At 63.5% G+C, this 27,753-nt stretch overlaps 2 protein-coding genes across 2 annotated transcripts in view; one reads left to right on the plus strand and one right to left on the minus strand.

The window, feature by feature from the left end:
* LOC103660581 (laminin subunit alpha-5) overlaps positions 1–10,707 on the minus strand; it is a 56,249-nt gene extending 45,542 nt beyond the window's left edge. Inside the window, exons 1-2 of the mRNA XM_040638563.1 lie at positions 10,402–10,707; positions 5,696–5,848 (exon numbers count right to left, since the gene is read on the minus strand). Of these exons, the coding sequence (XP_040494497.1) occupies positions 5,696–5,848; positions 10,402–10,707 (459 nt within the window). The remainder of the gene's footprint in view (positions 1–5,695; positions 5,849–10,401) is intronic.
* A 16,699-nt stretch (positions 10,708–27,406) lies between these two features.
* Positions 27,407–27,753, plus strand: part of RPS21 (ribosomal protein S21) — a 1,219-nt gene continuing 872 nt past the window's right edge. The window contains exons 1-2 of the mRNA XM_040638566.1: positions 27,407–27,483; positions 27,678–27,740. Coding sequence (XP_040494500.1) covers positions 27,691–27,740 — 50 coding nt within the window. The 5' untranslated portion in view covers positions 27,407–27,483; positions 27,678–27,690. The remainder of the gene's footprint in view (positions 27,484–27,677; positions 27,741–27,753) is intronic.

A 27,753-nucleotide genomic window follows, 5' to 3' on the forward strand; every position in this document is an offset into this window, starting at 1 on the left:
GGGGGGGGGGGGGGGGGGGGGGGGGGCTGGTGTGCAGGGCCAGGGTCTGGACAACACAGGGACAGGGAGAGCTAAAGAACACAGCTGCCACAGACCCCATGTGGGGATCTCTGGCACCCCCAGGGATGGGAAGGGGGACAGAGGGGGACAGCTGGTCAGCGACCTCTCAGGCTGAGGCACCCTCATCACCAAGGGCAGGGACGGGCTGGCACACCCACCCCTGCCCTGGCCGATCTTGGGGCCAGGAAGACCCAGGCCGGCCCTTGTGTTCCCCGCCGCACGGTCTGCTGGGTTGGGTGGCGTGAATCACCGGGCAGTCTGTGACTCAGCCCTGGCCCCACAGGAAGCGGGGCCCCAGGCCGATTCCCGGGACGGGCCAGGGACCCAGGCTGTGGCCGGGCGGAGGCAGGAAGCCCCTCCTAGACCAGGCGTCCGGGCTTCCCCTTGGAGTGAGCATTGGGGCACCCAGACCTCCTGGATCCCCCCCATCCCAGACTGCGGGGCCCACCTTCAGGGCACCGCACCCCCAGGTCTGCCCGCGGTCCCAGCAGAGAGCCCATGTGGAAACAGAACAGTGAAGATAAATGGCAGAGTGGGGCCAGCCGGGCCAGGGCCGGCGTGTCTCCTGGAGCCCCCAGCTGGGTAAATGAGCATGGCCGTGCACACAGCAGGACCGGGGGCCTGAAAACAGTTCCAGGAGGGGCAGGGGGTAGAAAGCTAGCGCCTGCAGGGGAACGGAACACGGAAAAGCAGAGGCTGCACGGCGGCTGCAGGGCCTCGCCCTGCCGATCGGGCCCCCGTGCGCGGGCGTGTGGAACAGCAGGGGAGACCTTCGGGGACTGCGGGGCGGGAGGGCCTCGGACAGGTGAGAAGGAGCCCGCCAAGGCGAATGTCTCGCATGTCTGGCACTTCCCAGAGCTGGGCCTGGGGCTATTCCAAGACCCCCACCACCACGGGCTGTCTCAGGTCCCTGGCCCAGAGCTCCTTGCCGCGTCCCCTCCTCCCTGTAGCCTGGCCCTGGTCAGGCCAGATGGTCAGTCGTGGGCCACAGGAAGTAGAGTTTATCCCAGGGAGCCCCCAAACCTAAACAGTTTAGTCTCAGTGAGTGGTACGGCTGGAGACCAACGCGAGGGGTTTGTTTAAACACAGAGAACAGGAGGCTTTGGGGGCTGCCAGGGTCTGAGGGGGGCACAGGAGGTGGCGGGGAGGTGCGTATGTGCCGCGTGCACAGAGATGAGTGTGCCGGGACGGCCGCGGGCAAGTGTGTTAGCGATGAGATAGATGCGCAGGGCTGGCGACAAAGGGCCCCCAGGTCTGGGTGTGGACGGCCTCTCCGGCCCCACGTCCTCTGAGCAAAGGGTCCCGCTCATCGTCATGAGGAGATGTGGGGCCTGTACTGGAGAAGGGGGTGTCTACCCCAGGGACGCCACCAGGACCCCCCAGTGTCCTCCCCCAGGGAGCCCGGCTCAAGGGCCCACGTCCGGTCCAGCCCCGCACCTGTCCCGGCTGCAGGGCTCCGTAACCAGAGCCTGGCCAGCCTCGGCCATACTTCCTGCCACTTCCCTTGAACAACCCCGCTGACAGTCCCACGTGGCTGAGTGCCCAGCCGGGCCAGAGAGCCGGGCCAGAGGCCGCAGCCTCACGAGCTGGCAGCCCAGCGGGCACACTGGGACCAGGGAGCCCCGATCCGGCCGGCCTCGGAGGGCATGCTGCCCAGACCTGGGGCAGGCAGGGCAGAGCTGCCCGGGATTCTAACAGCCGGAGCAGCCAGTGTGTTCTGGGGTCCTAACGCAGATGTTGTCATCCCCACCTTCACAGAGGAAACAGCCCACGAGGCGCAGCCCACATGGCCGGGCTCTGACCAAGCCCAATGTCTCCTCCGGAGACCAGCACCAGGGTTCGGTCACTCCACACTGGCTCAGTTTCCCCAAGTTCCCAGGGAGGGCTCACCTGCCAATGGTCAGCAGCTGCAGTAAAGCTTTGCTCCTCAGTACCCCCATCTGGTGGGTGGTGGCAGCAGGTGTCCTCCCTGTCTCCCCACTGTCTCCCAGGGAGGGCACAGACTCCCGACCCTGGCATTTCTAGCCCTCACCACTTTTGGCCCCACACCTAACGACCCCAGCCTACACCCTGACGCGGGACCCGGGTCCCCCTCTGCACCGTTACCCCACCACACCCTTCCTCCTGGCCTCTTGGGGCTGAGACACAGGGCTGACCTGCCCCATCACAGGTAAGAACACGGCTGGGAGGGACCTGCATTCCCCACCTGAAGCCGGATCCGGGCAGTGTGGCTACAGCCCACAGGGAAGGGAGGGGATTGCTGGGGAGAGTTGGCAGTGACGGCTCTGGAGGGTAGAGGCTGCAGGGGCTGGAGCACCAGGGGACAAGGGGGAGCACCAGGCCCCAGAGGGATGTCTGGAAATGGAGGGGGTCTCCCCCCACAGCAAGACCCAGCTATCTCTGCCCAGCTCCTTGGCAGGACCCCCAGTGAGGGCAAGGCACCTGAGCCAAGACCTACCCTGTGGTGTGGCCTGGGCCCGGCTGTCAGAAACAACTCCCACCGTGCCCTGGGTACAGGGAAGGGGTAGCCTCGGGCTGGAAGAAGGCTGGGAGGACCCCCAGGCAGGTCTCCAGCGGTGGAGGCCTCCTGCACCCCTCCGGAGGAGGCCCACTTCTGAGCCCGGCGCCCAGCCACATCAGACCAACAGCTTGGTCCTCTCAAGTCTGAGGGTTCCCAGCCAAGGTCCACAAGGCAAGCAGGGCAGGGAGCCAAGGCCTGGGCCTCCCCATGCCCTTCCCAGCCAGGACTTTACTCATGGAGCCTCAGTTTCTCCATCCACCAAATGGGAAGGAAGAAGGTCCCACTGTCCCCCGCCTGCTGTAAGATGGGAACGACCACAAGGGGATGAGAGGTGACAGGGCAACAGGGGGCAGGCTCACGGAGGCCCCATGGGGCTCCCATGCCCCCAGACAGACGGACACTGCAGGACCACGCCCCACCAACTCCATGCCCGCCCTGCAGGCATGAGCCGGGAGCTGTCATGCAGCCCGCCTGCCCCCTTTCTCAGCTCTCCTGGGGGCAGGAAGGCCTCCTGATGCCCAGTGCCAGCTGCCTCCTCCCCCTTCCCAGGGTATCCGCTCCAGATCCCAGAACAAAGGCTGCTGGCAGCCCGCCACAGGGGGTGTGCCCAGACCCACTGCCTGCTCGGCCTGGCTTCCTCATGGAAGCCCAGCCCCACCCCAGGACCCATGCCTCCAAGGACTGCCTAGTCCCAAAGTGGGAAAACCCGGTACACAGCCCTTGGTCTGTGAGAGCTTGGCCAGGACGCTCTGGCTCAGCCTGACATGCCACCTGTGCCAGGGAGTGGGCTCCGAGGGTCTTGCCCTGGGGACATCCTCAGGACCTCACCAGACAAGGGAGCCTTGAGAGCTCAGACCCCAGGTCACTGCGAGGACCACATTCTAGGCTCCCAAACTTGTCCCCTGGTGCTCCAGCCCCTGCAGCCTCTACCCTCCAGAGCCGTCACTGGTACTCCTTCTACCCTATGTGGGGCTCCCCTGCCGCCTGAGGGGGCACCGGTGCCAGGGCCCCAGCCAGCAGCGGCACCCAAAGGGACTCAGTCACCACTCGGTGGCTTAGGGAGAAAGAGACAACGAGCTTCCGTTCCAAGAGTGGTGGTGAGCGCGGGAATCTCTTCTGGGATCCCATCTCAGAGGGGAAACATGCCCAGGAAAGAGATTTCTCTCACCCATAAAGCTAGAAACCGGGTCCAGCGGTTTCGGGTCCATTGGTGCTGCCCAACTCCAAAGCACACTAGCGGGCAGTACATGTCCTCCCCCCACCCCGATCCAAGCTGGCGGCCCCTCAGCCAAACCAAGACTGGGGCTCAGGGGGATCCGTCTGCAGGCGGTAACGGGGAAAGGAGGGAGGGTGGAAAGAGACATCGGGGGTCAGTGGGTGGGTGGAAAAAAGGAAGGAAGGGTGGGGGAGAGAGAGAGAGGAGTGGAGCTCTATGGATGGGTAAGTCACTCTCCCTCCAAACACAGCTGGAAAGGACTCGTTCCCCACAGTCAGGCAAACCGAGGTCTGGAGAGTCGGGACACAAGGTGACACCCTCTCGCTGGCCTAGAACCAGTGCACAAAGCCAGTGCACCACCAGCCTCGTCAACTCTGGCCCATTTCACAGATGCGGAGGCCCAGGGGCCACAGAGCCCAAAGGGGGCAGAGCCGCGGGGTGTGGGGCAGAGCACCGTCTGAGCCCGTCCTCCGCCCCACTCAGGTGGGCCTCGGGCCCCTGCTCTGCGGCCACCCTGGCGTTGCCATGGAGACTGTGCCGCCGTTCACCCAGCTAAGGGGCCTGCTCTCCCCCCACCAGGTCTGCCCCACAGAGGAGGAGGGGAGGCAGGAAGAACCCACCAGCTCAGCACAAGTTCCCTCCCACGGGCCCCCCACAGCAGTGCCAGAGAGAGGAGGACCCCAGGGCCCTACAGGGCTCCTGACGCCCCTCCCAGACTCCCTCCAGGGCACAGGAGAGCACAGATGTGACCAGAACCCAGTGAGCTGAAGGGAAGTGGACCGGCTAACACCACCACAGGCAGTGAGCCCATTCAGGGGAGCCCCCTCCCCAGTCCACCCCACCCCAGCACCGCTCCTTCCCCCTGCACGTTGGCTGCTTCTCCCTGGGGCATAACAGCTAATCCTCAGCTACTGGGAATTCTAGGCTGCTTGTTGGGACCTGAACCCGCTCCCCTCACTGCCCACCTTCCCCTCGGCCAGGCCTGCAGGCCTCCAGGCTGGAGGCAGGAGGAACCCCAACAGAGTACCCCAACTCTGCCCCCGGGGCCTGCCCTTCGACCACTTCCCCACCTTTCCTAACACCATCAGGAAGACAGCAGGACCGGGGTTCAGCAAGGAGCAGACACCCACCAGGTCACAGCCCAGGATGGTGGCAAAGCCAACCGCTGTGAACAGGTAGGGTTCTGGCAGGACCGACCTTGTAGCCAGGACCCCAGGCAGGCCCAGTGTTGGTTCTGGCAGGACCAACATTGTAGCCAGGACCCCAGGCAGGCCCAGTGTTGGTTCCGGCAGGACCGACCTTGTAGCTAGGACCCCAGGCAGGCCCAGTGTTGTTCGCTTCCAGGCTCGGGCTCGTCTACCCGCCCCCACCACAGCTCCAGTGGCCCATCTCACAGGCAGGTCACCGAGGCCAGTCACTGGCAAAGTCCCCCACGGAGCAGGACAGAGCCTGTGGGAGCCCGACCCCACCCAGACCCCACAGTCGGGGCTCCTGGGTCACTGAGAAATGACTTCCCCCTGCGCCAGGGCTCCAAAGGCCAAAGAGAGCACAGAGCTGTGACCCGAGCAGGAGCATCTGACCCCAAGGTGGCCGCCAAGGCGCAGGTATGCCAGGAATGTCCACTTCCAGCACCGCCTCCGCGCTCCTGGGGCCCCTCCCACAGCCGCCAGGCAGCGCCAGGCTCCAGGCAAAGGAATTCCTCCAAGTAAACACCAGGGCCTCCCAGCATCTGGGCCAGCCTCCAAGCTGTCCCCTGACCCTAACTGTGACCTCTGGGAAGCCCCCTCCCGCCCTCCTCTCCTGCTGGGTGCAGCAGGGGTGCTGACGGCCACACATCTGTCCACGCTGGGCCTGCCACACGGGCCCATGGCCACCGCTGCAGAGGCGGGGGACCCTACCTGGCCCAGGTCCAGGGTGACGTTGACCTCGTTGTACTCTAGTCCCCGGGACAGCGGTGGGCTCTGCCACCAGCGCTCTGTGCCGTCGATGGCGTTGCTCACGGGGTGCGCCCTGTTGCTGTTGGCGGCCGTGCAGATGTCACAGTACTGGCCCTGTGGGGGAGGGCGCGGTCAGATGGCCGAGAGGGGCTGGCACCCCGCCCTTCCGGTCACCCTCCCACCCAGCACATCCCGGACTTGCCGACCCCCGCCCTCCGTTCCCGTTTGCTCAGCAAGCACATATTCATGCCTACTGTGTTCTGGATTTGGGGGTACAGCTCCTGGGAGAGATAGTCACACCCTCACGGAAGAAACAGAAGATTGGGGAAAGAGAAGAGTATGCTCCTTCAGGGTGGAAGAATCCCTGTGGGCCTCTCTGAGGAAGTGGCGTCTGAGGCCTACACTGCAAGCGCAGGGTGTGCTCCAGATGGAGGGGTTACCCATGCGGGGCCTGGGGCCGGGAGGAAGCAGGGAGCAGGGGCCACAAAGGCCAATGGAACTGGAGCCGACGGGGGAAAGAGAGCTGGTCTAGGGGAAGTCACAGACCCCAGACTGAAGGCCCAGGAGCATCAGGGCAGGGAGGGGTCCAGGTGGCTAGGACACCGGGGAGCTGAACCGCCTCCCTAGCTCCTTGGGCCCCTCCCCCAACCCTCCCATCAGGCTCTCACCCAGAGCCTGGATTAGGGTCTCCAGAGAGACGGAATTAAGTCATTCCGGCAGCATGCAGGGAGAGGCCCCAGAGTGGAGGCATGTGGGCACCGCCAGGCGAGGCCTGGACCTCCTAGCTCTGCCACTTCCGAGCCCTGGGACCAGGCCAAGTCACGGCACCATGAGCCTCAGTGTCCCCATCCGAAGAGTGGGGTAACGCTGGCACCTGCCTTGGCCACGGCAAGATGGACAGATCCCACATGGGGCCTGGCGGCTGCTTCTGTCACAGCCCAGCCACCTGCTGGGGGCCCGTCCTCGGTGGGGACAGAGGCGTCCCTGTCAGGGAGCAGCAGGTGCTGGGAGCCTGGGGCGTGGAGGGCGGGGGGCAGAGCTGGGCCCTGGCCGCCGGCCGAGGAGAGGCCCAACCCCCACCCCGGAGGAAAGCAGACCTGCCATCCCTCGGCACACAAAGGCAGCCCTCTGGGACTTGGCATTGACTGAGGCCCCAGAGGCTGCGTCTGGGAAATGTGGCTGCCCTACCCCTCCCAACCTCCCAGGGGGCCAGACCTTGTCCTAGGAGCTGGAGGTGGGAGCGTGGGAGATCCCTTGCTCCCCCACTCCCAGGCCTGGCAGCCTCGGAGAGCCCCCAAGCCTCACAAACGCGGGTCTGCCCCCACGCTTCCGCTGTGGGCTTGGGCCGGTGAGACCAAATGCACCGGACCTGGGCACCCTACCTCCCACCCAGCAGGCTCCCCGCACCCCTTGTGCTAGGTGCTCCGGGCCGCCCTGTCTCAGCCCTTGCTCCAGCCAGCGGGCCCTGGGCTCTGATCTCTTGTCCCCTCTCAGCTCTCATGTCCCCTCCTCCACAGGGGCCCAGAGCTCCAGACCCCCCAAGCAGCTAACCTGCTGACCCCCATGCATTGCCCTGCTTTCTTTACCCTATCACAGATACCTGAAATTCTCTGGCTACTAGTGATTCTCTGTTTACTGCCCCCCCAGGGGTCCCAGAGCTCAGTGGGTGGGGGGACCACTGCTTCATTCTTTACTGTGCCTCGGAGCCCACCCCCAGGGCTGCCATACCTAGGGACCAGAGCAATAGGGGACACTCAGAAAAGTTCTACTGCCCAGCCCAAATGGGGACCCCCCCAAACTAGAAGCCAGGGCTCTGGCTCCCAGGGCCGGTGGGAGCTCCCAGTGGGTAAACAGAGGAGGGGACCCAAGGGATCACTGAAAGCACCACAAACATAGGCGTAAGGCATCAGGGGCCTGGTGGGGCTGAGGGTGGTAGGGGCCTTCTTAGAGGAGGTGGGCAGGGCCACCTGGCTGGGTTGGTGAGCCTTCCAGAAAAGGCTGCCTGTGGTCAGACCCCCCCCCCCCCAACCAAGCCCAGGAGGAAGCTGGGTCAAGGGCGCCCAGGAAAGTTTCTGTTCAGGCCCACCTAGAAAGTCAAACAGAAGTGACTCTAGTCCCCGAAGGCTATAGTGGGAGCCTCTCAGTGACACGGGCCTCCCGGCCGGCCTGTCTGCCTAACATTGGCTCACAGTGGACAGTGCTGGGGAAACCAGGCTCCCTCCACCCTTTGCTGCAGAGGGTCCTGCCAGGAACAGAGTGAGGAAACAGCGAGCCACGATAAGGACGTCCCCTCCCCGTGAGTCACCATGCCGGCAGCTGAGCCCCCGACTTCCCCTGTGGGGCCCAGGGCCAACCCGGAATTCCTGCAATGCCCACCTGAGGCCACAGGGCTGGAGTGTCCCAGTCACTCTCTGCCTGCTCCAGCTGCCCACAGGGCCACCTTGCCCAAACGCCAGCGGGCCTCACCCCAGGCCCACTAGCTTCTGTCCCATCTCCTCCAGGGGCCCTGGGAGCTGCCAGCCCCCATGCTCGGGCCCCACATCCTGTGGCCCAATGCCCATGTGAGCACAAGACTCACATGGGATCGAGAGAAGATGGGTGTCACCTCCCCGGCACCTCCGGCCCCCAGCCGCTGGGCTCCAGACCGGGCCTGTAGGCAAGGCCCTCCCACCAGCCCATTCGAACGCCGGGGCAGCGAGCAGGCCCATGCAGCTAGAAGAGAGGGCAGAGGCACCGGCCGGGCCAGGGATTCTGCCAAGGCCATACGGCTGTGCAGCTTGTATCCCTCGGGCCAACAGATCTTCCTAGCACACCTGGCAGCCTCAGACCAGAGGTGCTAACCTGTGCTCCGGACGCTCAAAGGGAAGCTTCCACCAATCTCTTTCCAGACCACGAGCTGTGGGGACAGGGCTGCCAGGGCTCATTCGGGGTCTGCTCCCTCGCACGTGACACCATGTGTGTCCGTGGTCGCTAAGGTCCCTCTGTAACCCATGGCTTCCCAGGCTCCTCAGCCCAAGCTCACGACCTCGGGCGAGGCAGGCTCTCATACCCATTTTACAGATGAGGAGCCTGAGGCCCAGGGACAGAAAGCGCACAGCTAAGAAGAAGCAGAGGAAGGGGGCTTTGACCGGGGCCCCTGGGCTGCTCCTTTAAGCACAGCAAGGGAGCAAGAAAGGCCAGGGATCCATGCAGCTTCGGCTCTGTGGGGGTGAGGATCTCTGAGGGGGCCCGGATGAGCCAGAAACAGGGTCATCGAGGGCTCAGCCGGTCCCCTTGGGGCAGCTCTGGAGACCCCCACACAAGCTCCTTCCTGCCACCCAGCCCCTCAGATAGCAACCAGATGTGCCAAGGGCCTGCGGCAAGGACATGTTCTCACCACTCACCCGCACCAGGTGCTGGCCTGGCTGCGGGGCTTTCAGCAGGTGTCCACAGTACTGCTCTCTGGGCCTCAGTTTACCAATCTTAAACTGGGGTGGACTTGACACCCCTTATGTCAGCTCTGCTGGGCACAGGTGAGAGCACACAGGTGAGCCCAGGAGCCCTAGGGAGGCGCGCTTCTGTGGCGGGGTGGTTCCGCGCGCCTGCGCCCCCTCTCAGCTCCTCCCTCCAGGGGAGGGCCTAGGGCAGTGAGCAGGCAGGCAGGGGCCCAGCTGAGGCTCCTCCATTCATCACCCACCCTAGCTAATCCACCCCTAACTGCCCTCCTCCCCTCCCCCTGCCTCTTCTACCAGGACTGTGGTGACTCAGGTTACAGCCGCCTTGGGGCCCCCACTCTCCCTCAGGTTCAGCAGGGGTGGGAAGCCAGGCCTAGTATGGGGTGTAAGGAGTCCCTGCAGCAGACCCTACCCCCTCCAAGGGTGGCCAAGGGGCCTCACAGGATCCCACCCTCAACCTAAGTCCGGAGAATCTTCACAGCCCTGACTTCTTGGTCAGGGTCCGTGCCAGCTGGTGCCACCTACCCCGGTCCCCGCCTAGACTCATGGCTTGGGTGGGCATGCCTCCCGGAGGGCTTCCGGGGGTTGAAACCCCATCTCCTCAAGGAGACTGAAGCCGACATACCCACCACCTGTGAGGCAGAGATTCCGCCTGGGGTTTGCACCTGTGTTCCCAACCCCAGTTAAAAATACCATTGTTTGCCCCCCCACACACACACACACCTTGAGGGTCTCACCATGTCCCTAGATCCCCAGAGGGAAAGACTTCAACCCCCTACTGTGGGCAGTGAGAGCCTCCAGTGTCTGGCCCCAAACTCTAGGAACCCCGACCCTCCCACGGGCATCCCAGTCCCATCCGCACTGGCAGGTTCCAGCCTGTCCCAGGGGAAGGTAGAGCGGGTCTGCCCCCTCTCCACGGGCAGTCGCGGTGGAGGCCAAGTCCCGCCCTCGCCGGGATCCCAAGACTCGGGGCCGCCAGGGACTGGGCACCAGCCCCCTTCCCGCCCTGCCACCGCCGCCCGGGGACGCGCACTTCTCTGGCCGAGCCTGAAAGGCCGAGCTGGGGTCCCTTCCGTTTCCCGAAATGCGGAACCTGGGCGTCGGGACGGCACGCGCGGGCTTCGGTCCGTACCTTAGCGCTCCTCGCCAAGTCCGTTCCGGCGCCCGCGTCCCCCGACGGCGTCCTCGCCACCCCGCCCGCCCGGCGGCGACCCAGCCCCGGCCCGCGCTCACCTGGATGGTCTGGTTGGGGTCCCCGCCCGCCACGGGGCCGCCCACCAGCTTGCAGTAGAGGTCCTCGGTGGGGCGCGGGGCGCCGCGCGCCGGGGCCTCCTCGCCGCAGGTGGCCGAGGCGGCGATGCGGGCGCCCTCGGCCAGATTAAAGTAGGGCGGGTGCAGGCTGAAGCCGCCGTCCGCCGACTCCAGCGCCCGCGCTGCGCCCAGCAGCGCCAGGCCGACCAGGAGCAGCGGCCCGGGGCCCCGGAGCCCCGCCGCGCGCCGTGCGCTCCCCGCGCGGAGCCGCACGCCCAGCTTCGCCATCTTCCAGCTCCGGGGACCACGGCGCCGCGGGAGCCCGGCGGGAGTGCGACCGCGGCCGGCCGGCTCGCCCCGCCTGCGGACGTCAGGCCCCGCCCCGGCCCGCCCGGGCGCCCGAGCCCCGCGCCCCGGGGAGGGGGCGGGGGCGGGGGCGGGGGAGGGGCGGCCGGTGGCCTTAACCCTTCGGACCCCGGCCGGGCCGGTCTCCCGGAAGGGGCACCTGCTGGCCCCGGGCCAGGCCGTGGGAACGCGGCCGGACCGCTACCCCCAGGGCGTGGCTCCCGGTCCCCAGCGGCGCCACCGGTTCGGTGCGCCGGGGCCGCTCTTCCCAGCCTGGAGGCTCCGCTCTTTGTTTCCCTAACTTTGGGCACCTCTTGGCGGCCGAGCGCCCCCGGCGGCCCGGGGACAGGCGCTGCGGCGAAAAGTCAGGCATGCTTGCCCAGCGCGGCCAGGCTGACCGGCTGCCTCACCAACGGCCCAGCCGGTTCCCACCCACCACCCCAGAAGGGGCCGTGTCCAGAACGGCTGCCCCAATGGAGCCTGGACACTTGGTTCCCCGGGACTCGAAGGGGTGGCCTCCGCAGACCCCGTGCAGCTTCACTCCTCTCTTTGGGTGTTTGGGTTTTCTCCCCTTATGCTGCCCCCTCATATCTGCCTCTTTCCGCAGGTGGAGAAGGAGCGTCCTTGCCAGCCATGAGTGGCCATAGGTGGGGGCCCTAGAGGGAGTCCAAACTACAGAGGGATAGAAAGACCCCGACTGGGGACCCCATGCATCCCTGGGGCAGCCAGGTCAAATTCAACCCTGCTAGCTCCCACCTGTACCAGATTTGGCCTTTAAATATTCTAAAATAGGGACATGGATCAAGAGGCAAGGGACACAGGTGCCCACTGCGGGGCCCCTATGGCAAAAGGAGGATGCTCAGAACCCTGAGGATGCCGGGAAGATGGGCTGCAAAAGACTCGTACTGAGTGCCTGCGGTGTAGCGGGCCAGCTGGGAGCTCGCCCTTGTGCCTCCCAGGTGCCTGTGCCTCCCAGGTGCCTGTGCTCCGCAGCGCCTGCGCTCCACCATCTTCTGCCCGCCCAGCCCTCCCAGCTCAGGGCCACTCCCCCTGCTGGGCAGGCCCCCGCCCGCTCGCTGGAGGATGCTTGGGAAATGACACAGGACCTAGACGCCAGAGCTCAGCGTTGTGTCCCAGCTGTTTCTGCGCTGGGGTGCCTGCGGCCACTGGGTCTCCTTCTCCCCTCCGGCTCCTGGCCCAAATCGGCCTCACGGGGAGCCTGGGAGATGGGGGGGGGGCTGGTGTGCAGCTGCCGAACTGGCAGCTCCCCCCCATTCTCTGAGCCAGGCCAGCTGGGTCTATGTCCCATGTGGGGCCCCCTGGACGGTCCTGGGTGGTGGGTAGAATGAGTGCACGGGGTGGTGGCCAGCTGGTCCTGGTAGGGGTCCTGCGGCAGCAGCTGTTCCCGGAAGGGTGAGCTACCATTCACGTCCTTCTGGCTGTCCCTGGCTGCCGGCAAATCCTGCATCTCAAGAGAGCTGGGTGGCCCTTTCTCCTCCGAGCTGGGACACAGGCAGTGAGGATGACCCTCCCTCCACTGCTCCAGTCCCCCACGAGTTTGTAACTTTTCTTTTAGTTCTTCCAGCTGGGGGAGGGCAAAAAGAAGCAGAGGGTGGGTGGGAGACAAGGAGTAATCTGGAATCCCCAAGCAGACAGGCCAGCTCAAGAGCTAATTATGATCCCTCGTGAGAGACAGACGGAGAGCCACCTCTGGGCAGTAGCAGAGTTCCCAGATGGGAATTTGACCTGTCCCCACCCTGTCCTCCCTACTGCCCAGGGGTCACCCTATTGCGCATGTCACTGCACCATGCTCTGGACTCTGGTGCCCCTTTGATTGCTGGGGGTCCTGGTAGTCTGGGGACTGGAGGCTGGAGACCCTCCCACCCCCCACCCTCACCCCAGGTCAGTTTCTCAACTTCCCCGGGGCGGGGGGCAGTGGGCAGGGGAGGCCGGTGGGAGCCCTTTGAGCCCCCTAGCGGCCAGGCCTCCGCCATCCGAGGGCACAGTGCAGGCAGGAGGGAGGAGTAGCTGCCCGAGAATGTGCCGAGTCAGCCAGGGCACCCGGTGCGGGGAGGGTTAATCCGGGGCTAGCTGCTTCCCGGCAGACAGCTGCCCTGGGACCAACTGGTGGCCGGGAGGGTGGGGGGTGAAGTGGGCAGAGGAGAATGTGCCCACCCTGTGCCCACGCCAGCTGGTGTGCCCAGGGAGGGGGCAGCATGGAGGATGGAGATGCTCTCCCAATCTGGCTGCACACTGGCCTCTCAGAGGGGCCCCCTGCGGGCGGGTGGGCAGGGCAGGGGAGGTCCATCTCTGCCCACCTCTACCTGGCCACCTATGTCCCATTTCCAGCAAGTCATCCCCAAATGGCCCAGCGATGTCTCCCATCTTTCTCTGAATCCCAGGCCAGCCAACCACTTTTCCTTCCCACAAGTGGGGAAACTGAGGTCAAAAGGTCCAGGAGTCAGTCAGGAGGGCAAGTAAGCAAGCAGAAGGGACTTGGTCAGTCATGCATTTTCTCCCACCGACATTTATTGGGCGCCTTTTGGGCACTAGTCCCTGATGAAGGGTCCTCCTGCCCCGCCGGCAACCAGGAAGCCCCCGCATTCTGTCCTTCAGTCCCAGGTGGGGGTTGGGCGGAGGTGGGGGATGGGGTAGATTATCAAAGGAGTGGGCTCCAGGGGGGAGGGGCTCTGAAGCAGCCTGTCTTCCTCCTCCTACCAGACTCTGGCCACCACCAGATGGGAGGCCCCAAACCAGAGCCCCTCCCCACCGGGCAAGGGGTAACTGGGACCTGTGGGAGGTTGGAGACAGGTGGGGGAAGGGAGAAGAGGTGCTCCTGGGCCTGGCAGACTCGCCCTCACCCCTGGGCCGGACAAGCCCAAGCCCTCGCCTGAGCCCCTACCCCACTCGGAGGAGGCATCCCCGGGAGTCCCCTGCTCAGCCCCATCCCAGGGCAGATGTGGGGGGTGGGGCAGGTCACAGCACACCTGACTCAGCCTGAGCCGTAAACTCGGGAAGCCAGCCTGGCTGGGAAGCGGGGGCATGGGGTGTCCCCTCGCTCCACACACATGATGCATCATTGTGGTCACGGTCGGTACCAGACGACTGTGCCGGACCTCCTGTCCCCAGAGCCCTGCTCTCCCCGGGCCCTGCACTCATGGGGGTTGTCCTTGCTGAGCCCCGCAGTTCAGTTCGGGTGGCCCCCGGGTGAGGCCAGGAGGCTCTGCTCCATCACTGGGAAGTTTGTCCCTGCAGGAAGAGGGCTTGCCGAGTAACTCACACTGTGGTTTGGAATATCGGAGGGGTGCTCCGTTTCTGGGGGCTGCTCTGATGCCCTTCCAGGGAACCCAGCTGGTGAGAACATGGACCCCGGCCACAGGCAGAGAGGCTGGAAGCAGGCCCCACGCTGAGTCTGGTGGCCACTGTCAGCCATGGTGGAACAGCTCGGTAGGAGTCGTGTGGGAGGGGACGCAGAGCAGCTGGGCACCCTGAAGACTCACAGCTGGGAGAAGGCCTCATCGGGAGGTCATCATCCCAGCAGGACTGACGGGGTTTCTGGTCTGCTTTTGGCCATCACTTAGCCCACAGCCTTTCTGTGGCCTTTCGTGGGTACAGCCCACCGTGGGAGCCAGCCCAGAGCTTAGGAGCTGGTGGGGGGGATGCTGAAGGCCCTTGGGCAGATGACAGGCCTCGAGGAATGGCGGCCAGGGCCCGAGGGCTGGAATGAGACCCAGAGCTTAGCAGCTGGGCCGCTCTCCCAGGCGAGGAGCACCCCTTACTTCCTGGGCTGCCCCCTGTGTCCCACCTCCCAAGGGCTGCTGTCCTCAGGAGGATGGGGCCAGGTGAGAGCCCCAGCATTCCTGCATGGGGAGGGGGCCCAGGGACAGGCCCCCTGTGGCTCTGGAAGGAGTGGAAATTTTTCCTCCTTGCCTACAGCCCCAGCTGGCTGTTGTGGGGCTCTCCCTGGCTTCGAAAGCATGTGGTTCTGGGAAAGCTCAGTCGGCCGGGCTCTGAGTTGACTCCAGTCTGGAACAGATGGTTTTGACCCATAAGCTGCCCAGCCAAGGGCTCTCCTCTGGGAGCCTTCTGACCCCAGAACTCCGGGAGGGTTCCTGTCTACCTGCTCTGTGCCCGGCTTCCAGGCCATGCTCCCCAGGGTGCATACTGTAGGCCTGACCTGTGGGCACCCTGATGGTGGGAGGTGGACTTGCACACCCGAGGGGACACAGGCAGGCTTAGGCGTGTCCAGGGGCCAGGAGATCGGGGCTGGCCAGTTCCCCCCAATGCTGGGCTGTCCCAGGAGGGTTCCCAAAGCTCCTTTCCCCAGTTGGGCTTGCCTTCTTCCCAACAGGTGTCCTGGACAGGCAGGCTGCCTATAAAAGCACACGAACCCAGCATGCTCCGAAAGAGGGGGTTTCGTGATTCTCTGCGGAGTGACGAGAGTGACACGAATGTGCAGAAGGACCTGGACCAGGGGTTCGTGGTCTGGGGTCCAGCCTGGATGACCCCTCCTCCAGCCTTGGTGACTCTCGAGGAGCGTAGGAGAGCCCTTCCCCGAATGACATTGAGCTGCCTGGTTTTGTGAAATGCACCATGAGCTGGAAGGAACGAGAAAGGTCAGCATGGTCAGAGGCTGCTTCTCGTGGGTTGGAGCTCTTACGGTAACAGCTATAGGTTGCACCACGCTGCACCCCGTCTGCACGCAGGCCAAGCGGGGCTTCCACGTGGCTCAGGCTAAGAGCCAGACCCCTCATTGCAGCCCGCCGGGCCCTGTGGAGCAGGTGCGCCTCCGTAGGTCCCATGTCCTTGCGGAAGGGCGTCCTGCTCCCCTCCCCCTCTCAGGGGACTTTGGCCTTGTCACTTCTACCTGGAACACAATAGAGCCCCTACCCCTTTGTTGGGCTGCCTCCCCCCCTCCTGCCTCAGGTCGGGACCCTCCAGGAACCAGCCCACAGAGTGAGTGGGCATTGATTTCTGGTCTGATTTCTTGGACTTATTCGTTTTATTAAATTAAATCTCAGCTGTGCCCTGCCTTGTTGGCCTAAACGTATCTCCAGGCCTGGCAAAGAGCTGGGGCCAGAGAGTGGCCACTGTGTGGAGGACGGGCCTCTCGGATTTGCCTCCCCCAGGCCAGCCAGTCTGCCGAGGGCCCTGCAACTTGGGGAGCGATTCAGGCTCCCAGGAAGAGCCCCTCACTGCTCTGCCCCAATGACCCCATTCCTGTCCCCATCCTGCACCCCAGGGGTCACTTGCTGGAAGCAAGCCCCTGCTGGGGGCTTGTCAGGGAGGGTGGCATCCTTGCAAGACAGCACCCCCTCCCACTAGAGGCCCCTCCCTTGGCCTCAGGATAAGCTTCAGCCTCAAACCTCAGGCCCCAGCCTGGAGGGAGGGGGGAGGGGGAGGAAAGGACTGGGTGGAGACCCCGCTGCCTCCAGCACTGTTGTGTCTGGAGAGCAAAGGAAGGGCCTGGTCCAGTGATGAGGTTGCTCTTAGGAGCCCAGCCCCACGCACCTGTCTTGAGGGGCCCCCCTCAGGGCACTTCCTAGCGCTTGCCGGTATAGGCTGTGGGAAGCAGACATTGCCACTGTCTGCAGTGGGCCCCCAGGGCGCTAACACTTCTGTGGGGCCATTTTTATCCTGTTTGCCCTTTGGCCCCGGGTGGGGACTCGGGACTAGCCACCTCCTTTCTTCACACCCCGACTGGACAGCCCTGGGGAAAACAGGTGAGGGCTGGGGCTCCACACAGAGGGGAGCCCCAGATGGGGGCCGGGCACAGGATCAGACTCCAGCAGGCGCCTTCCCCGCCTCCATCCTTGGGGGCCTGGCCAAGCTTGGGCTCCCATGGGGGGCGGGTGGGGGTGAGGGCTCTGCAGCTTCTCCAGGAGGTGCCCGCAGACGGCCTTATATGGCCAGGAGTCCTCAGCTCAGGAGAAATCTGATCCCGGGAAGGGCAGGGCCAGGGCTGCCAGGGCCAGCCCCTGGGAGGGCCTCCAACAGCCCCCAGACCCCAGCCTCAGGGGCCCACGATCCTTTGATGGGGCCTCTGGTTGGGGGTCCTGTGATGAAGGGGTCCACCTGCAGCTCCCCACCACCTCCCGTCAGGGCAGCATGAGTAGACTCCCCTGAATCCTGCTGGGTCTGCTGCCCTGGGGGGAAGGCAGATCTGCCCGCCCCTCCTGGCATCGCACAAGCCGCCCCTGGTGCCCAGCAGGTGCTGCCCTCTCCCTTCCCTGCAGCCCTGCTCTGGGCCCCGACCAGCCAGGCGGACAGCCCCCACCAAGTGCCCTCCTCTGCATCGGCTGGCCGGGCCTGGCCCCAGTGCCTCCCTCAGAGCAGCGGCGGGGTCCCCGGCTGCGCCTCACCTTCCTAGGCCCTCGCCTTCCCCTTCGTCCTCTGCCCGCTCCTCTGTCTTTTCTGACTCTTGCTCTCTGGATGTCTCATTCTCAGGCTGCTCTCTCTCTGTCTCTCTCCTCCCTGCCTGTGCCCTGGATCTGCCAGTCAGCCCCTCGGGCAGCCCTGGGGCACCCCCACCCCCGTGTCTGCCTCAGAGAGCTGGTGTCTTCTGAAGCCTTGGGAGAATAGATTCATTTCCCGGGAGGGACAGCAGCAGCAGGGACGGGGCCATTCGCGAAGCTGTAGTCATAGGGTCCCAGCAGCGCTTGCAGGCTGGGCCGGGGAGTGGGCTGGCAATGACATGGCTCCCCTAGACCCCCGAGCTGACACTCCCTCGTCCCCGAGCTCTGAGCCCCAGGACACGGCAGGTGGAGGCGGTGTCCACCTTGTCCAGGGGGCCAGGAGGTGCCGTCTCCTCCCCCCCGCCCCGTGTGCTTGCCCTCCCCCCATAGTCCACCCACCAGCACAGCTGCCACCCAGGGAGGCCCTGGGCCAAGGGCAGAGGGAGACAAGTGCTAATGGTCCCTACGTGTTTGGGTACGGCCTTTCGCTGGGCCAGCTGTGCAGGGCAGGGACTCTTGCCTCCCTCGCTGTCCAGGGGAGCAGACCGAGGGGGGGGACCCACAGCGACTGCACCTCAGGGCCAGGCCGGATCACCCTCTGTGCTTCCCCCAAGCCACTTACTCGGCCAGATTTCCTGAGAGCAATGTGGGGGCCCCCGGGCCCCCCGCGTGCCTGCACCTTGCAGGCACACTCTCAGGTGGCCGCTGGGAATCACTGTTCCATTTCTGAGGCCTGGGGACGAAGCAAGCCAGGAAAGGGCCAGGGAGGCCCACACTTGCGGTGTCGACAGCCGTCCGCCTGGGATGTGCTCCGAAGGGGAGGCAGCGGAAGGCTGGCAGGGGCCCGGTGCGGGGGTGGGAGGCCCCGGGCAGCACCTGCGCCACCTCTCCTTCTGCAGCCAGACTGCGCTGGCTGGAGGCCGAGACATCTCCCTGGGCAGGCCTGGCCTGGACGCCGTCCAGGGGCTGAGACCCTGCCCCGCCACGCCCTCTGAGAAATGGGACCCCCTCTGCCCGCCTCGGCTGAGCGGTCACTCCATGTGGCCCCTGGCACTCCAGCCTCACAAACGCTGTGGCCCTCAGCTTTACCGCCATGATGAAGGGGTCCTGCCACCAGGAACGCCGCCCCCTGCCGCTCTCGGCCCACCCTGCAGACCACGGCCGGACCCCCAGACGCCTGTCTGTGGCACATTCTTCCTTCGTTCACTCAACTACTTAAAATGTCATTGATTTCATTTCGTTTTATGATTTTGTGATGTATCTTACGTCTGGAGCGCCGTGCGGGGCTGGAGCTGCGCTCTGTGCCCACTGCCTTCCCACTGGCCTGAGGCCCCGTGGCAGGCGGGCCGATGGGGTCCCGGCTCAGCACCTGACCTGGCGCGCTTCTCGAGCAGCCTGGGGTCCACGGTGCAGTCCTTGCTCTGCGGCCACGGCCCCTCATAGCAGCCAGAGTGGCCTCCTCGCAGACGAAGTCCCGCATCACCGTGGGACCCAGCCCTTCCGCTGTGGGGACGTGCGCAGGAGAGACAGAGGAACGGGTCCGCAAGCATTGCGAGTGGCGTCGTGCAGGCCAGCCCAGATATCGGTGCACGGGGGACGCCGTGTGGCCAGTGCCCCGGGTCATGCCGGTCAGCCTGAAAAGCACCGAGTCCCAATGCCCGCCGCCACACGGGTGCGTCCTGGGATGCAGGCTCTTTGAGGAGGCCGCCCAGGGACCAGGAGAGGGCTTGGGGCACGGCGCGGCCACTGGCCTTTCCCAGGCGTCCAGAGGGTCGTGGAGGCTGAGTGGGGGCCCCGGAGGCACAGCGTAGGCAGGAATGGGTGCCTGTCAGGCCTCAGGTAGTGATGGTGGTGGCAGAGACATGTCAGGGCGCCCGTGGACCGACCCCCCACATGGCCCGCCCACGCACACCAGCTGGTCCCATGCTTCTGGTCAGACGTGGGCCTGTGTTTAGGGCTGCGGTGAACCCCCCACCCTCAACAGCGGGTTGACTCACTCTGAGCACGAGATGCCACTGGGTCCTGTCTGCAGAGACGCTGAGTCACGTGCCCCCCCCCACCCTGTCTCCTGTGAGTGCCCCGCGGGCCCCACTGTGCAGGCCCCAGTTGCTGTGCAGGGGGCCTGCCGCTGGCGCCCCAGAGGCTGGACTGTGAAATGAGCCCCGGGCTCCAGGCCTCACCCCTACACATCCCCCAGGGGACCTGAGCAGATCTCTCCTAGGGTCACCAGTGCTCCAGATGCAGTGACCCGTGCCCCTGTCCCTCTAGTGTCACCCTGATTCATACAAGGAAGGCTCGTGGACACCAGATAGGTGGGGGAGGCATGGAGGTGCCCACGTGGTCAGCACCTGCAGCCTCCAGCTCTGGTCCAGCTGGCTGGCAGAGAGGGGTGGGCTGCAGAGAGCCCCTCCGGGTCCCCTGGGGCTGTCCCCTGCTGAGGGGGAGGGGGAGGTGGCTGGGCTCCGCTCCAGGCCTCTGTCTGCCTAGGTCCTGACATTTACAAACATGTGTCCTGGGGCTCCTCTGAGGGAGTGTAAACACAGGGAGACGCCAGGGCCGCTGGGAGTCAGTCTCCTTCTGGAAAGCAGTCTGGGCCCCATGCCTGGTCTCACCTGGGCCTCGTCTCAGAACCTGCCAGGAGCGGTGGGGGAGGCTCCGGCTGGGAGCCCCGGTCAGACCTGCTGCCTCCGCGCTCCATCCTGGGCTGGCTGTGCGCCCCGAGGTCAGGGGCATGGCCTCCCCGGACCCCTGTGTAAATGGGGTTGTGTCTTCCTGCCTCGTTGCTGTCACTAAAACCATCTTGCAGAGGGGGGCACTGGCCGTCGGAGAGGCTGCGTGACCCTGCCCATCGCCACTCTGCTAAGTCTTGACTTCACCTGCAACGTGCTCCTTCCCCACCCGGATGGTTTGCTGCTCGTCAGGCCGTGTGCCCACCGGCTCACCAGCAAAGGCCCACCTGAGTCCTGGCAACAAGGCCGCGTGGCCCCAGCGCCAGGGAACCGAGCAGGGCAGGGCCTGCGCAGCTCTCTGGCTGGCTCGTGGTCCTGCCGTATTTCTGCCAGGAATGCACTGAGCCACACCGAGCCTCCTGCCCACCCCGGGGAGGAATGTGGCCCAGGCTGCAGGGAGCTGAGAAGTCTTCTGGAATTCCCCAGGCCTGCACCTCTCCCTGCCCCCAGCCCAGTGCGCCTATGGCTCAGTCCTCCCCCTCCTGCCTGCTGGGGCGTGGGGACAACTCTCAGGGCCTGTCGCTGCATGGCCATGTCCCCTCCTCGGACAGGCCTTCCCTGTCCTCCCTTCAAAACCCTAGACCAGGCATTCTGGGCTCTATGCCTCTCTGAGGGGTCATCCTGGGCACCGGGCTGTGGAGCTGTGCCCCTGGCCTCCACCTGCTAGTGGCCAATAGCACCTCTCTTGCCCCAGCCGTGACAACCTTGGCACGGGTGAGAGCCTTCCTGGGTGAGAGCCGCTGTCCTGGGCTCTTCCCCGGGGCCGTGGGCTTCCCGGGGTGGGGATCACGTGTCTTGCACGCTGCAGGGCCCAGTGGCCACCCTGCGCCCGGGGGCACCACACAGCCACCCTCCCATAGCTACTTGCAAATGGTCACAGCCAGCGGAGCTGCCCTGTCGGACCCCCCGGAACCCGGGAGCCTAGAGCGCCTGCGGAGCTGGGCTGGGGGAGGGGGGCGAAGCTGCCCACAGCCAGGAGGAGCTGGAAGCCCTGCAGAGTGAGACAAGCCTGGGCCAGCCCACTACGTGGGACAGGAATCTGGATCCCGTCACATTCCACCTTGGCTTTTGAGGCCAAACACACCTTTGCCTCTGGGCACGTTTCGGCAGCTCCTGACGTGCCCAGCCGGTGGTGAGGCTGCGCCCTGAGAACAGGCCCTGTCAGCGCCCAGTGCTGGGGACTTGGGCCACCTACCCGTCCAGTTCATCTCGGGCCCAAAGGGGGCATCACTGGGGTGCAAACCTGCAGGTGCCCTGCCTAAGACCCCAGCATTCACCCCCCTCTCTAGCACAGAGGCCGTCCTGGCTGCGTTCACCTCACCCCTCCGCCCCGCCGCGCCCCAACTATGTGACTCTTGGCGGGGGGAAACGTCTTCTCCCTTGGCCTCTGTTTCCCGCTCTGTAAAATGGGCACATAACTGTACCTCCTCTCAAGGTTGCCCTAGGGCCTCGGTGGGGCCTTGACCGGGAGCTAGGCGGGTAGTCAGGACCCTCCCCAGGAGGCAGTGACTCTCAGGCAGGAGTGAGCCTGCGATGGAAATGCTAGGCGGTGAGCTCCCTGCACACGGCTGTCTGGCCGGGCACTGGGGACGCCATTGCTGCAGAGCCCAGCGCTGGGCTGCTTGCCAACGTGCACACGCTGCCCGTTCCTCCAAGGGCGGGAAGAGCTGGGGCCCAAGAGCGGCTGCAGGGTCACCTCCCGAACAGACAGGCACGTGAGCAGGCAGGGAGCCCCCGACCTGTTTCCAATGGGGGGGGGCATCAGCAAAAGGGTGGGTGCGAAGGTGCCCCACGTCTCCTCGAGTTTAAGCCCATCCCGGGTGTGACACGGTGCCGGCTTTGCTCCCCTCACCCCTCCTTACCAGGTTCCTAAACCCCCTTCCTGTGGAACCCCGGCCTCTACCCATGGAATTGGGGGAATGGCTTCAACCTCCCGATGGGGAAACAGAGGCTCAGGAGGGAGAAGGGCCAGGAGTACGGGGATGGCGCTGGAACATGGGCCATTCCCAGGTCCCCCGGGTCCTCGCCTTAATTACCGTGCTGTCCTCCCTCGAGATGGGGGCGCCTGCATCAGGGCTCGGTCTGTGCCTGGGGTCAGAGGTCAGCTTGGGCTCAGACCTGGCCTCCGCCCCAGTGGGCTTTGCTGCCTGAGCTCTGCAGCGTTCTCCCACGGAATCTGAAACCCTACCCGGTCCGGCTGGAACACCTTGGCCTCCGGCCAGCCTGGCAAACCCTCAGCATGAGCTCTGTGACGAGCCAACTGGACGCTCTGTGTGCGCCTGTGACGGAAGTGCCTCCTTTCCTGTCACCTGGCTCTGGCCTCTGTAGCTAGCCCACAGGAGGGTGGGGCCAGAGGATGGGACAGTCTTGGGTATCTCCGAGCTCAGTGCCCCCCCCCCCCGCGGCTGCCCCACAGAGGAGTGCCTCCGGCTACCTCCTGGGAAGGGGCCTGCTGGAACCTGCAGGGTGTCAGGTGGGGAAGGGCGCTGGCCGGTCCTTAAGAACGTCTGCCTGCCGAGGTGACCACGCGGCAAACATGCACGGGGCGGAGCACTCAGGACTGCGCTGGCGCTTTATCACATGGGGGTTACATCTCAATGAAAAAATCCAAAACCAAAATAAATAGTAACATGACAAAATAAAGTAAAATATTTGAAATAAAGTGAAATAAACTGACATGTAAGTAGAAGAGAGTGAAATAGTAAAATAAAATGACAGAATGAGATCATAAAATAAGGTAAAATCGAGGCTCCCTGGGGCACTGATTGTCTGAGTCATGATGCCAGAGGCCCTGAGCCCTGGGGCACTGATGTTGACCCATATGGTGGGGCTGCATGCCCACCATGGCCTCCTTTGACCCTCATTGAGGTTGGTGAGGGCCACTGAGGGCCTGTGTCTGAGATCAGAGGGTGGTCCCCAAGTCAGGCCGGAGGCTCTGGTGACAGGACCTGGTTGGTGGCTCACTAGCTTGGGTACGCCTCGCCACTACGGCCCCGGGGAAGGGAGCCAGGCCTTCTCTCGGGAGAACGGAGGGCAGGCTGGAGGGGCCGGTGGCTGCGACTCCTGGCCAGGTCTGGTTGGCCCTGAACTGCCGCTCACCCTGGCCCCCGCCCCAGGCCCGGAAGGAGGGTTTCCTGGTTTGGGGCTGGTTCCCTTCCACACACAATGCATTTCAGCCTGGCCTGGCCCCGCCTGGCCCAGAAACAACTACTGTGGGAGGAGGGGGGGGGAGGGTCCCCTGGAAGGCGACACTGCCCCCCACCTCAGGGCCTCATTTATCTGCATCTGAGGTGGGCCTGCGGGGTGTGCTGGGGCCTGGGCAGGGACTGCTGCACACAGACACCAACCAAACACTGCTGGCCACCATCACCTGCCCAGGCAGCCTGAACGCGGAGACTGGGGTGGTTTCCATGCAGCTTCCTGTCGCCAGCTCAGGATTCAAATCCAGCCGAATGACCTGGAGCCACAATATAACAACGATAATATTGGTGATGGTGATGACGACGACAGTGGTGATGGTGATGGTGGTGATGATGATGGTGGTGATGGTGATGGTGGTGATGGTGGTGATGATGATGGTGATGACGACGACAGTGGTGATGGTGATGGTGGTGATGGTGATGGTAGTGATGATGATGGAGATGGTGATGGTGATGGTGGTGATGATGATGGTGGTGGTGGTGATGGTGATGGTGAAAGTGGTGATGGTGATAGAGATGGTGATGATGGTGATGATGGTGATGGTGGTGATGATGGTGAAGGTGGTGATGGTGATGGTGGTGATGGTGATGGTGGTGATGATGATGGAGATGGTGATGATGATGGTGGTGATGATGATGGTGGTGGTGGTGATGGTGAAGGTGGTGATGATGATGGTGATGGTGATGATGGTGAAGGTGGTGATGATGATGGTGGTCATGGTGATGGTGATGATGGTGAAGGTGGTGATGGTGATGAATGCTGGCATGCTGAGGCCTTCCTGAGTACCACACTCATTCTGAGCACTGCATGTGTTAGTCAGTTGAATGCAGACAACCCCAGCCCTGTGGGGTGGCTCTACTACCACTGTCCCCACTTTACAACCAGGAAAAGGCAGCTAAGTAATTTATCCAAGGTCACACAGTTAAGAGGCAGAGGAAGAGAGCAAGCTCAGCTTGTGACCCTGATGTGGTATGGACGGTCAAGGTTATTTAGAGCACTTCGGAGGACAGAGTGGGGGCAGGAATGGGCATATAGTCTTGAATAGACACAGGTGCACTCAGGAACCCTGACTGGCACCACCCTGCAGAACAGCTGCTGCTGAGCTCCTGGGGGCTGCCCTGGGATCTACAAAGAGGGCTCAGCCTGACAGTGTCTGCTGGTGCCATGTCCTCCTGCCCCCAACTCCCTTTGTCCCTCCTGGCCTCTGGCCCTTCCCCAACCTGGAGACCCCACAGGAAGCTCAGTAAACAATTTACCCCTTGGGCAAGGGGCCAGGGGTCTGAGGGAGGTGGCTCAGACCCCTTCAGCCGGCAGAGAAGTGGGCTGGGGACAGGTGAACCTCTGTTCTAGGGACTCTCCCACAGCAGCAGGTAGTGCCAGGCACAGCTCTTGGACACCCCATAGTGGCTGTTGGGGGCAGCGCAGGTGCCATGAGGCCATTCCTAACCCAGGCTCTTGATGTCTGCAGCGGCCCGTCCCCTACAGGTGGCAGGGCCCCTACTGATGAGAGGCCTACCTGGCTCCCTTCAGGGACCACTTGCTCCATGGGGGGACCTGGGACTTCAGACAGCAGGGTTTCTTATGAGAGGGGCTCATCCAAATGTCATAGCCATAGGGTGGGGAGGCACGGAATTTCCCCTGGAAGAACTTGGCCTTGGGACTGCCCTAGAGGAAAGGAGTGTGTACACCCGTTTGTGTCTTATAGTCTTACATTTTTTTTTATTGTGTTAAAATGCACATAACACGGGGCACCTGGCTGGCTCAGTTGGTGGAGTGTGTGACTCCTCACCATGGGGTTGTGGGTTTGAGTCCCACGTTGGGTGCAGAGATTACTTAAAATCTTTAAACAAACACACATCACGAAAGATCTCCTATGCTAATCATTTAAGCATATAGCTCAGCGGTATTAAATACATTGATAACACACTACCATCACCACCGTCCCTCTCCACTACGCGAAATTCTGTCCCCATTAAACACTAACTCCCTGTTCCCCTTCCCCAAGCACTGGCACCCACCATCCTACTCTCTGATTTTGGTGACTCTAAGTACCTCATAAAAGTGTAATTGAGCAGTATTTGTCTTTTTGATTGGCGTATTTCACTCAGCATAATGTCAAGGTTCAACTGTACACGTCAGAATTTTCTTCCTTTTTAAGGCTGAATAATACTCCCTTGTACATGCAGACCACGTTTTGTTCGTCAGTTCGTCCACCAGCGGGCGGACGGGCTGCTTCTGCCTTTTGGCTGTTGTGAATAACGCTGCTATAAACGGGTGTGCAAATACCCCTTTCTCGCTTTCAGTTCTGTGTAGACACTCACAAGTAGACTTGCTGATCATTTGGTAATTCTCTTTGAGGAACCCCTCTACTACCCCTCACAGTGGCTGCACATGTTATATTTCTACCAACAATGTGCAAGGGTTCCCATTTCTCCACATCCACGCCAACATTGGTTTTGTTTTTATAGTTGCCCTCCTAATGGGTGTGAAGTGGTATCTCCTTGTAGTTTCGATGTGCATTTCCCTAATTAGTGATGTTAAGCAACTTTGAATGTGCTTACTGGCCATTTGTGCGTCTTCTTTGGAGAAATGTCTACTGGAGTCCCTTGCCTACTTTGAGCTGGGTTGTTTGCTTTTCTGTTCAGTTTTTGTTCTCTATTCTGGATATTGATCCCTTATCAGATGTATAATTGGCAATATTTCCTCCCATTCTGTGGGTTGCCTTTTTACTGTTGATCGTGTTTTTGATGCACGAATGTTAAAAATTTTCACAAGCAGTAATCTGTCTTGTTCTTGTCCATGCCTTTGGTCTCGTATCAAAATCATCAAGTCCAATATCATGAACCTTGTGCCCTACGTTTTCTTCTAAGAGTTTTAGTTTTAGGTCCTTGATCCACTTTAATTTTATATAAGGTGCGAGGTAAGGGCCCAGCTTCATTCTTTTGCACGTGTATGTCCTGTTTTCCCGTTTCACAGTTTGTTGAAGACAGTTCTTTGCCCCAGCGTGGGCTTGGCAGCCTTGTAGATAATCATTTGACCGTATGTGGTTTATTTCTGGGCTATTCTGCGGAATGCTCAAGGAAGACCCTCTGCAGACCTCTCCATCTCTTTTCTGGCCCTCTGGCCCTCTATCTGCTTCGGTCTCCCATCTTACAGCCACAGAATCTTTTGATGACCAGGCCTACCTGTGTTGACCCACATGCAGACAGACAAAAGGCCGGCTACTCGAATCCCCAACCATAAACAGGTCGTGTCTGTGCATGTATGTGCGTGTGTGGGGGACCTAGAAAGAGCACATACCTCTCAGGGCCTGCAGGCACACTGAGTGACCTTCCAGGAGAGACTGGCCTCAGTGGCCACACTCCCGACGCCCAACCTGCTGGAGCTCAGTGGAAGCAACAGCAGACACCCTGCTTCTAGGAACGCTGGTTTCCAGGCACGAGTGGACTTGCAGCCTCAGCTCCGGCCCCGCCCAGAGTTAAATTCTCCCATAGCCGGAATGAAGCTCGCAAACATGGTCCGTGCGGCCAGGCGGACTTGACTTTGTGTTTTGTGTGCCCACTATGTGCAGTTCCAGGGTGCACCCGGACATAGACTTGGGTCAGGTGGGTGGGGTGAGAGCCAAGATGGATGGAGGGCATGCGGGGCAAAAGGACGACCCGCCCCCCGAGGCTCAGGCTCAGGCAGCCCCCTGCGGGGAAGCAGGACTGAGTGTCTGAGAGATGAAATTGGAAGCGGAGGTGGGAGCTGAGGGGCTGCCAAGCTCACCCCCAGGGCTGTGGGGCACGGGCCCGTCCGGCTCAGCGCTGCCCGGGACCGGGTCCCGCCCCAGCCTTGGCAGCATCCCCTCCTTGCTCGGACGTCGGTTTCCGGAGGAGTGGCGCCTACACGCGAAGGCGGCGTCCCCCGCCGCAGAGGGGACCCCAGGCCAAGCCCGGCTGCTCCCTCCGCCGCCTGCCCGCGGCTTCCTCGGGCTCGGATCAACGACACGCCCTGGGAGTCCATCTGCGCGTGGTCCTCCGCCGCCTCCGCGGGCCAAGTCCCAGGAGGGCTTTGCGCAGCCCGCGTCGCCGCCCTTCCGAAGCCGAGGGCCCGGCCCTGCCACCAGCCCGGCCCGTCCGCCCTCGCGACTCCGCGGGCGGCTGCACCCCGCCGCCAGACACGCGAAGGTCCCGCCCCCGTCCGCCGGAAGCGGAAGTGCGTCCGAACGGCCGGGTGCGCGCGGCGCGTCGGGACCCGGAAGGACTCCCCGAGGCCCCGCCCCGCCCGCCAATACTGCTGCCGGGGAACGCGGCTCTTCCTTTCTGCGCTCGTGCTCGTGGTGGTGGCAGCAGGTGGGCCGCGCGGCTGGGCGGGGGCGCTCGGCGGGGGCTCCGGGGCGGTGGGTCGGAGACCGGGGTCGGGGCGGTGGTCGGAGACTGGGTTTGGGGCGGGCGGGGGCTCCGGGGAGGGGATCGGAGACCGGGGCCGCGGCGGGCCGGGGAGGGGACACGGTCCGGCCTCACGGCGCCGCGGCGGGGTTTCGCAGGCGCGCCGTCGACATGCAGAACGACGCCGGCGAGTTCGTGGACCTGTACGTGCCGCGGAAATGGTGAGCGACCCCC

This window comes from Ursus maritimus, unplaced genomic scaffold, assembly GCF_017311325.1.
Source record: "Ursus maritimus isolate PB19 unplaced genomic scaffold, ASM1731132v1 scaffold_22, whole genome shotgun sequence".
Lineage (NCBI taxonomy): Eukaryota > Metazoa > Chordata > Mammalia > Carnivora > Ursidae > Ursus > Ursus maritimus.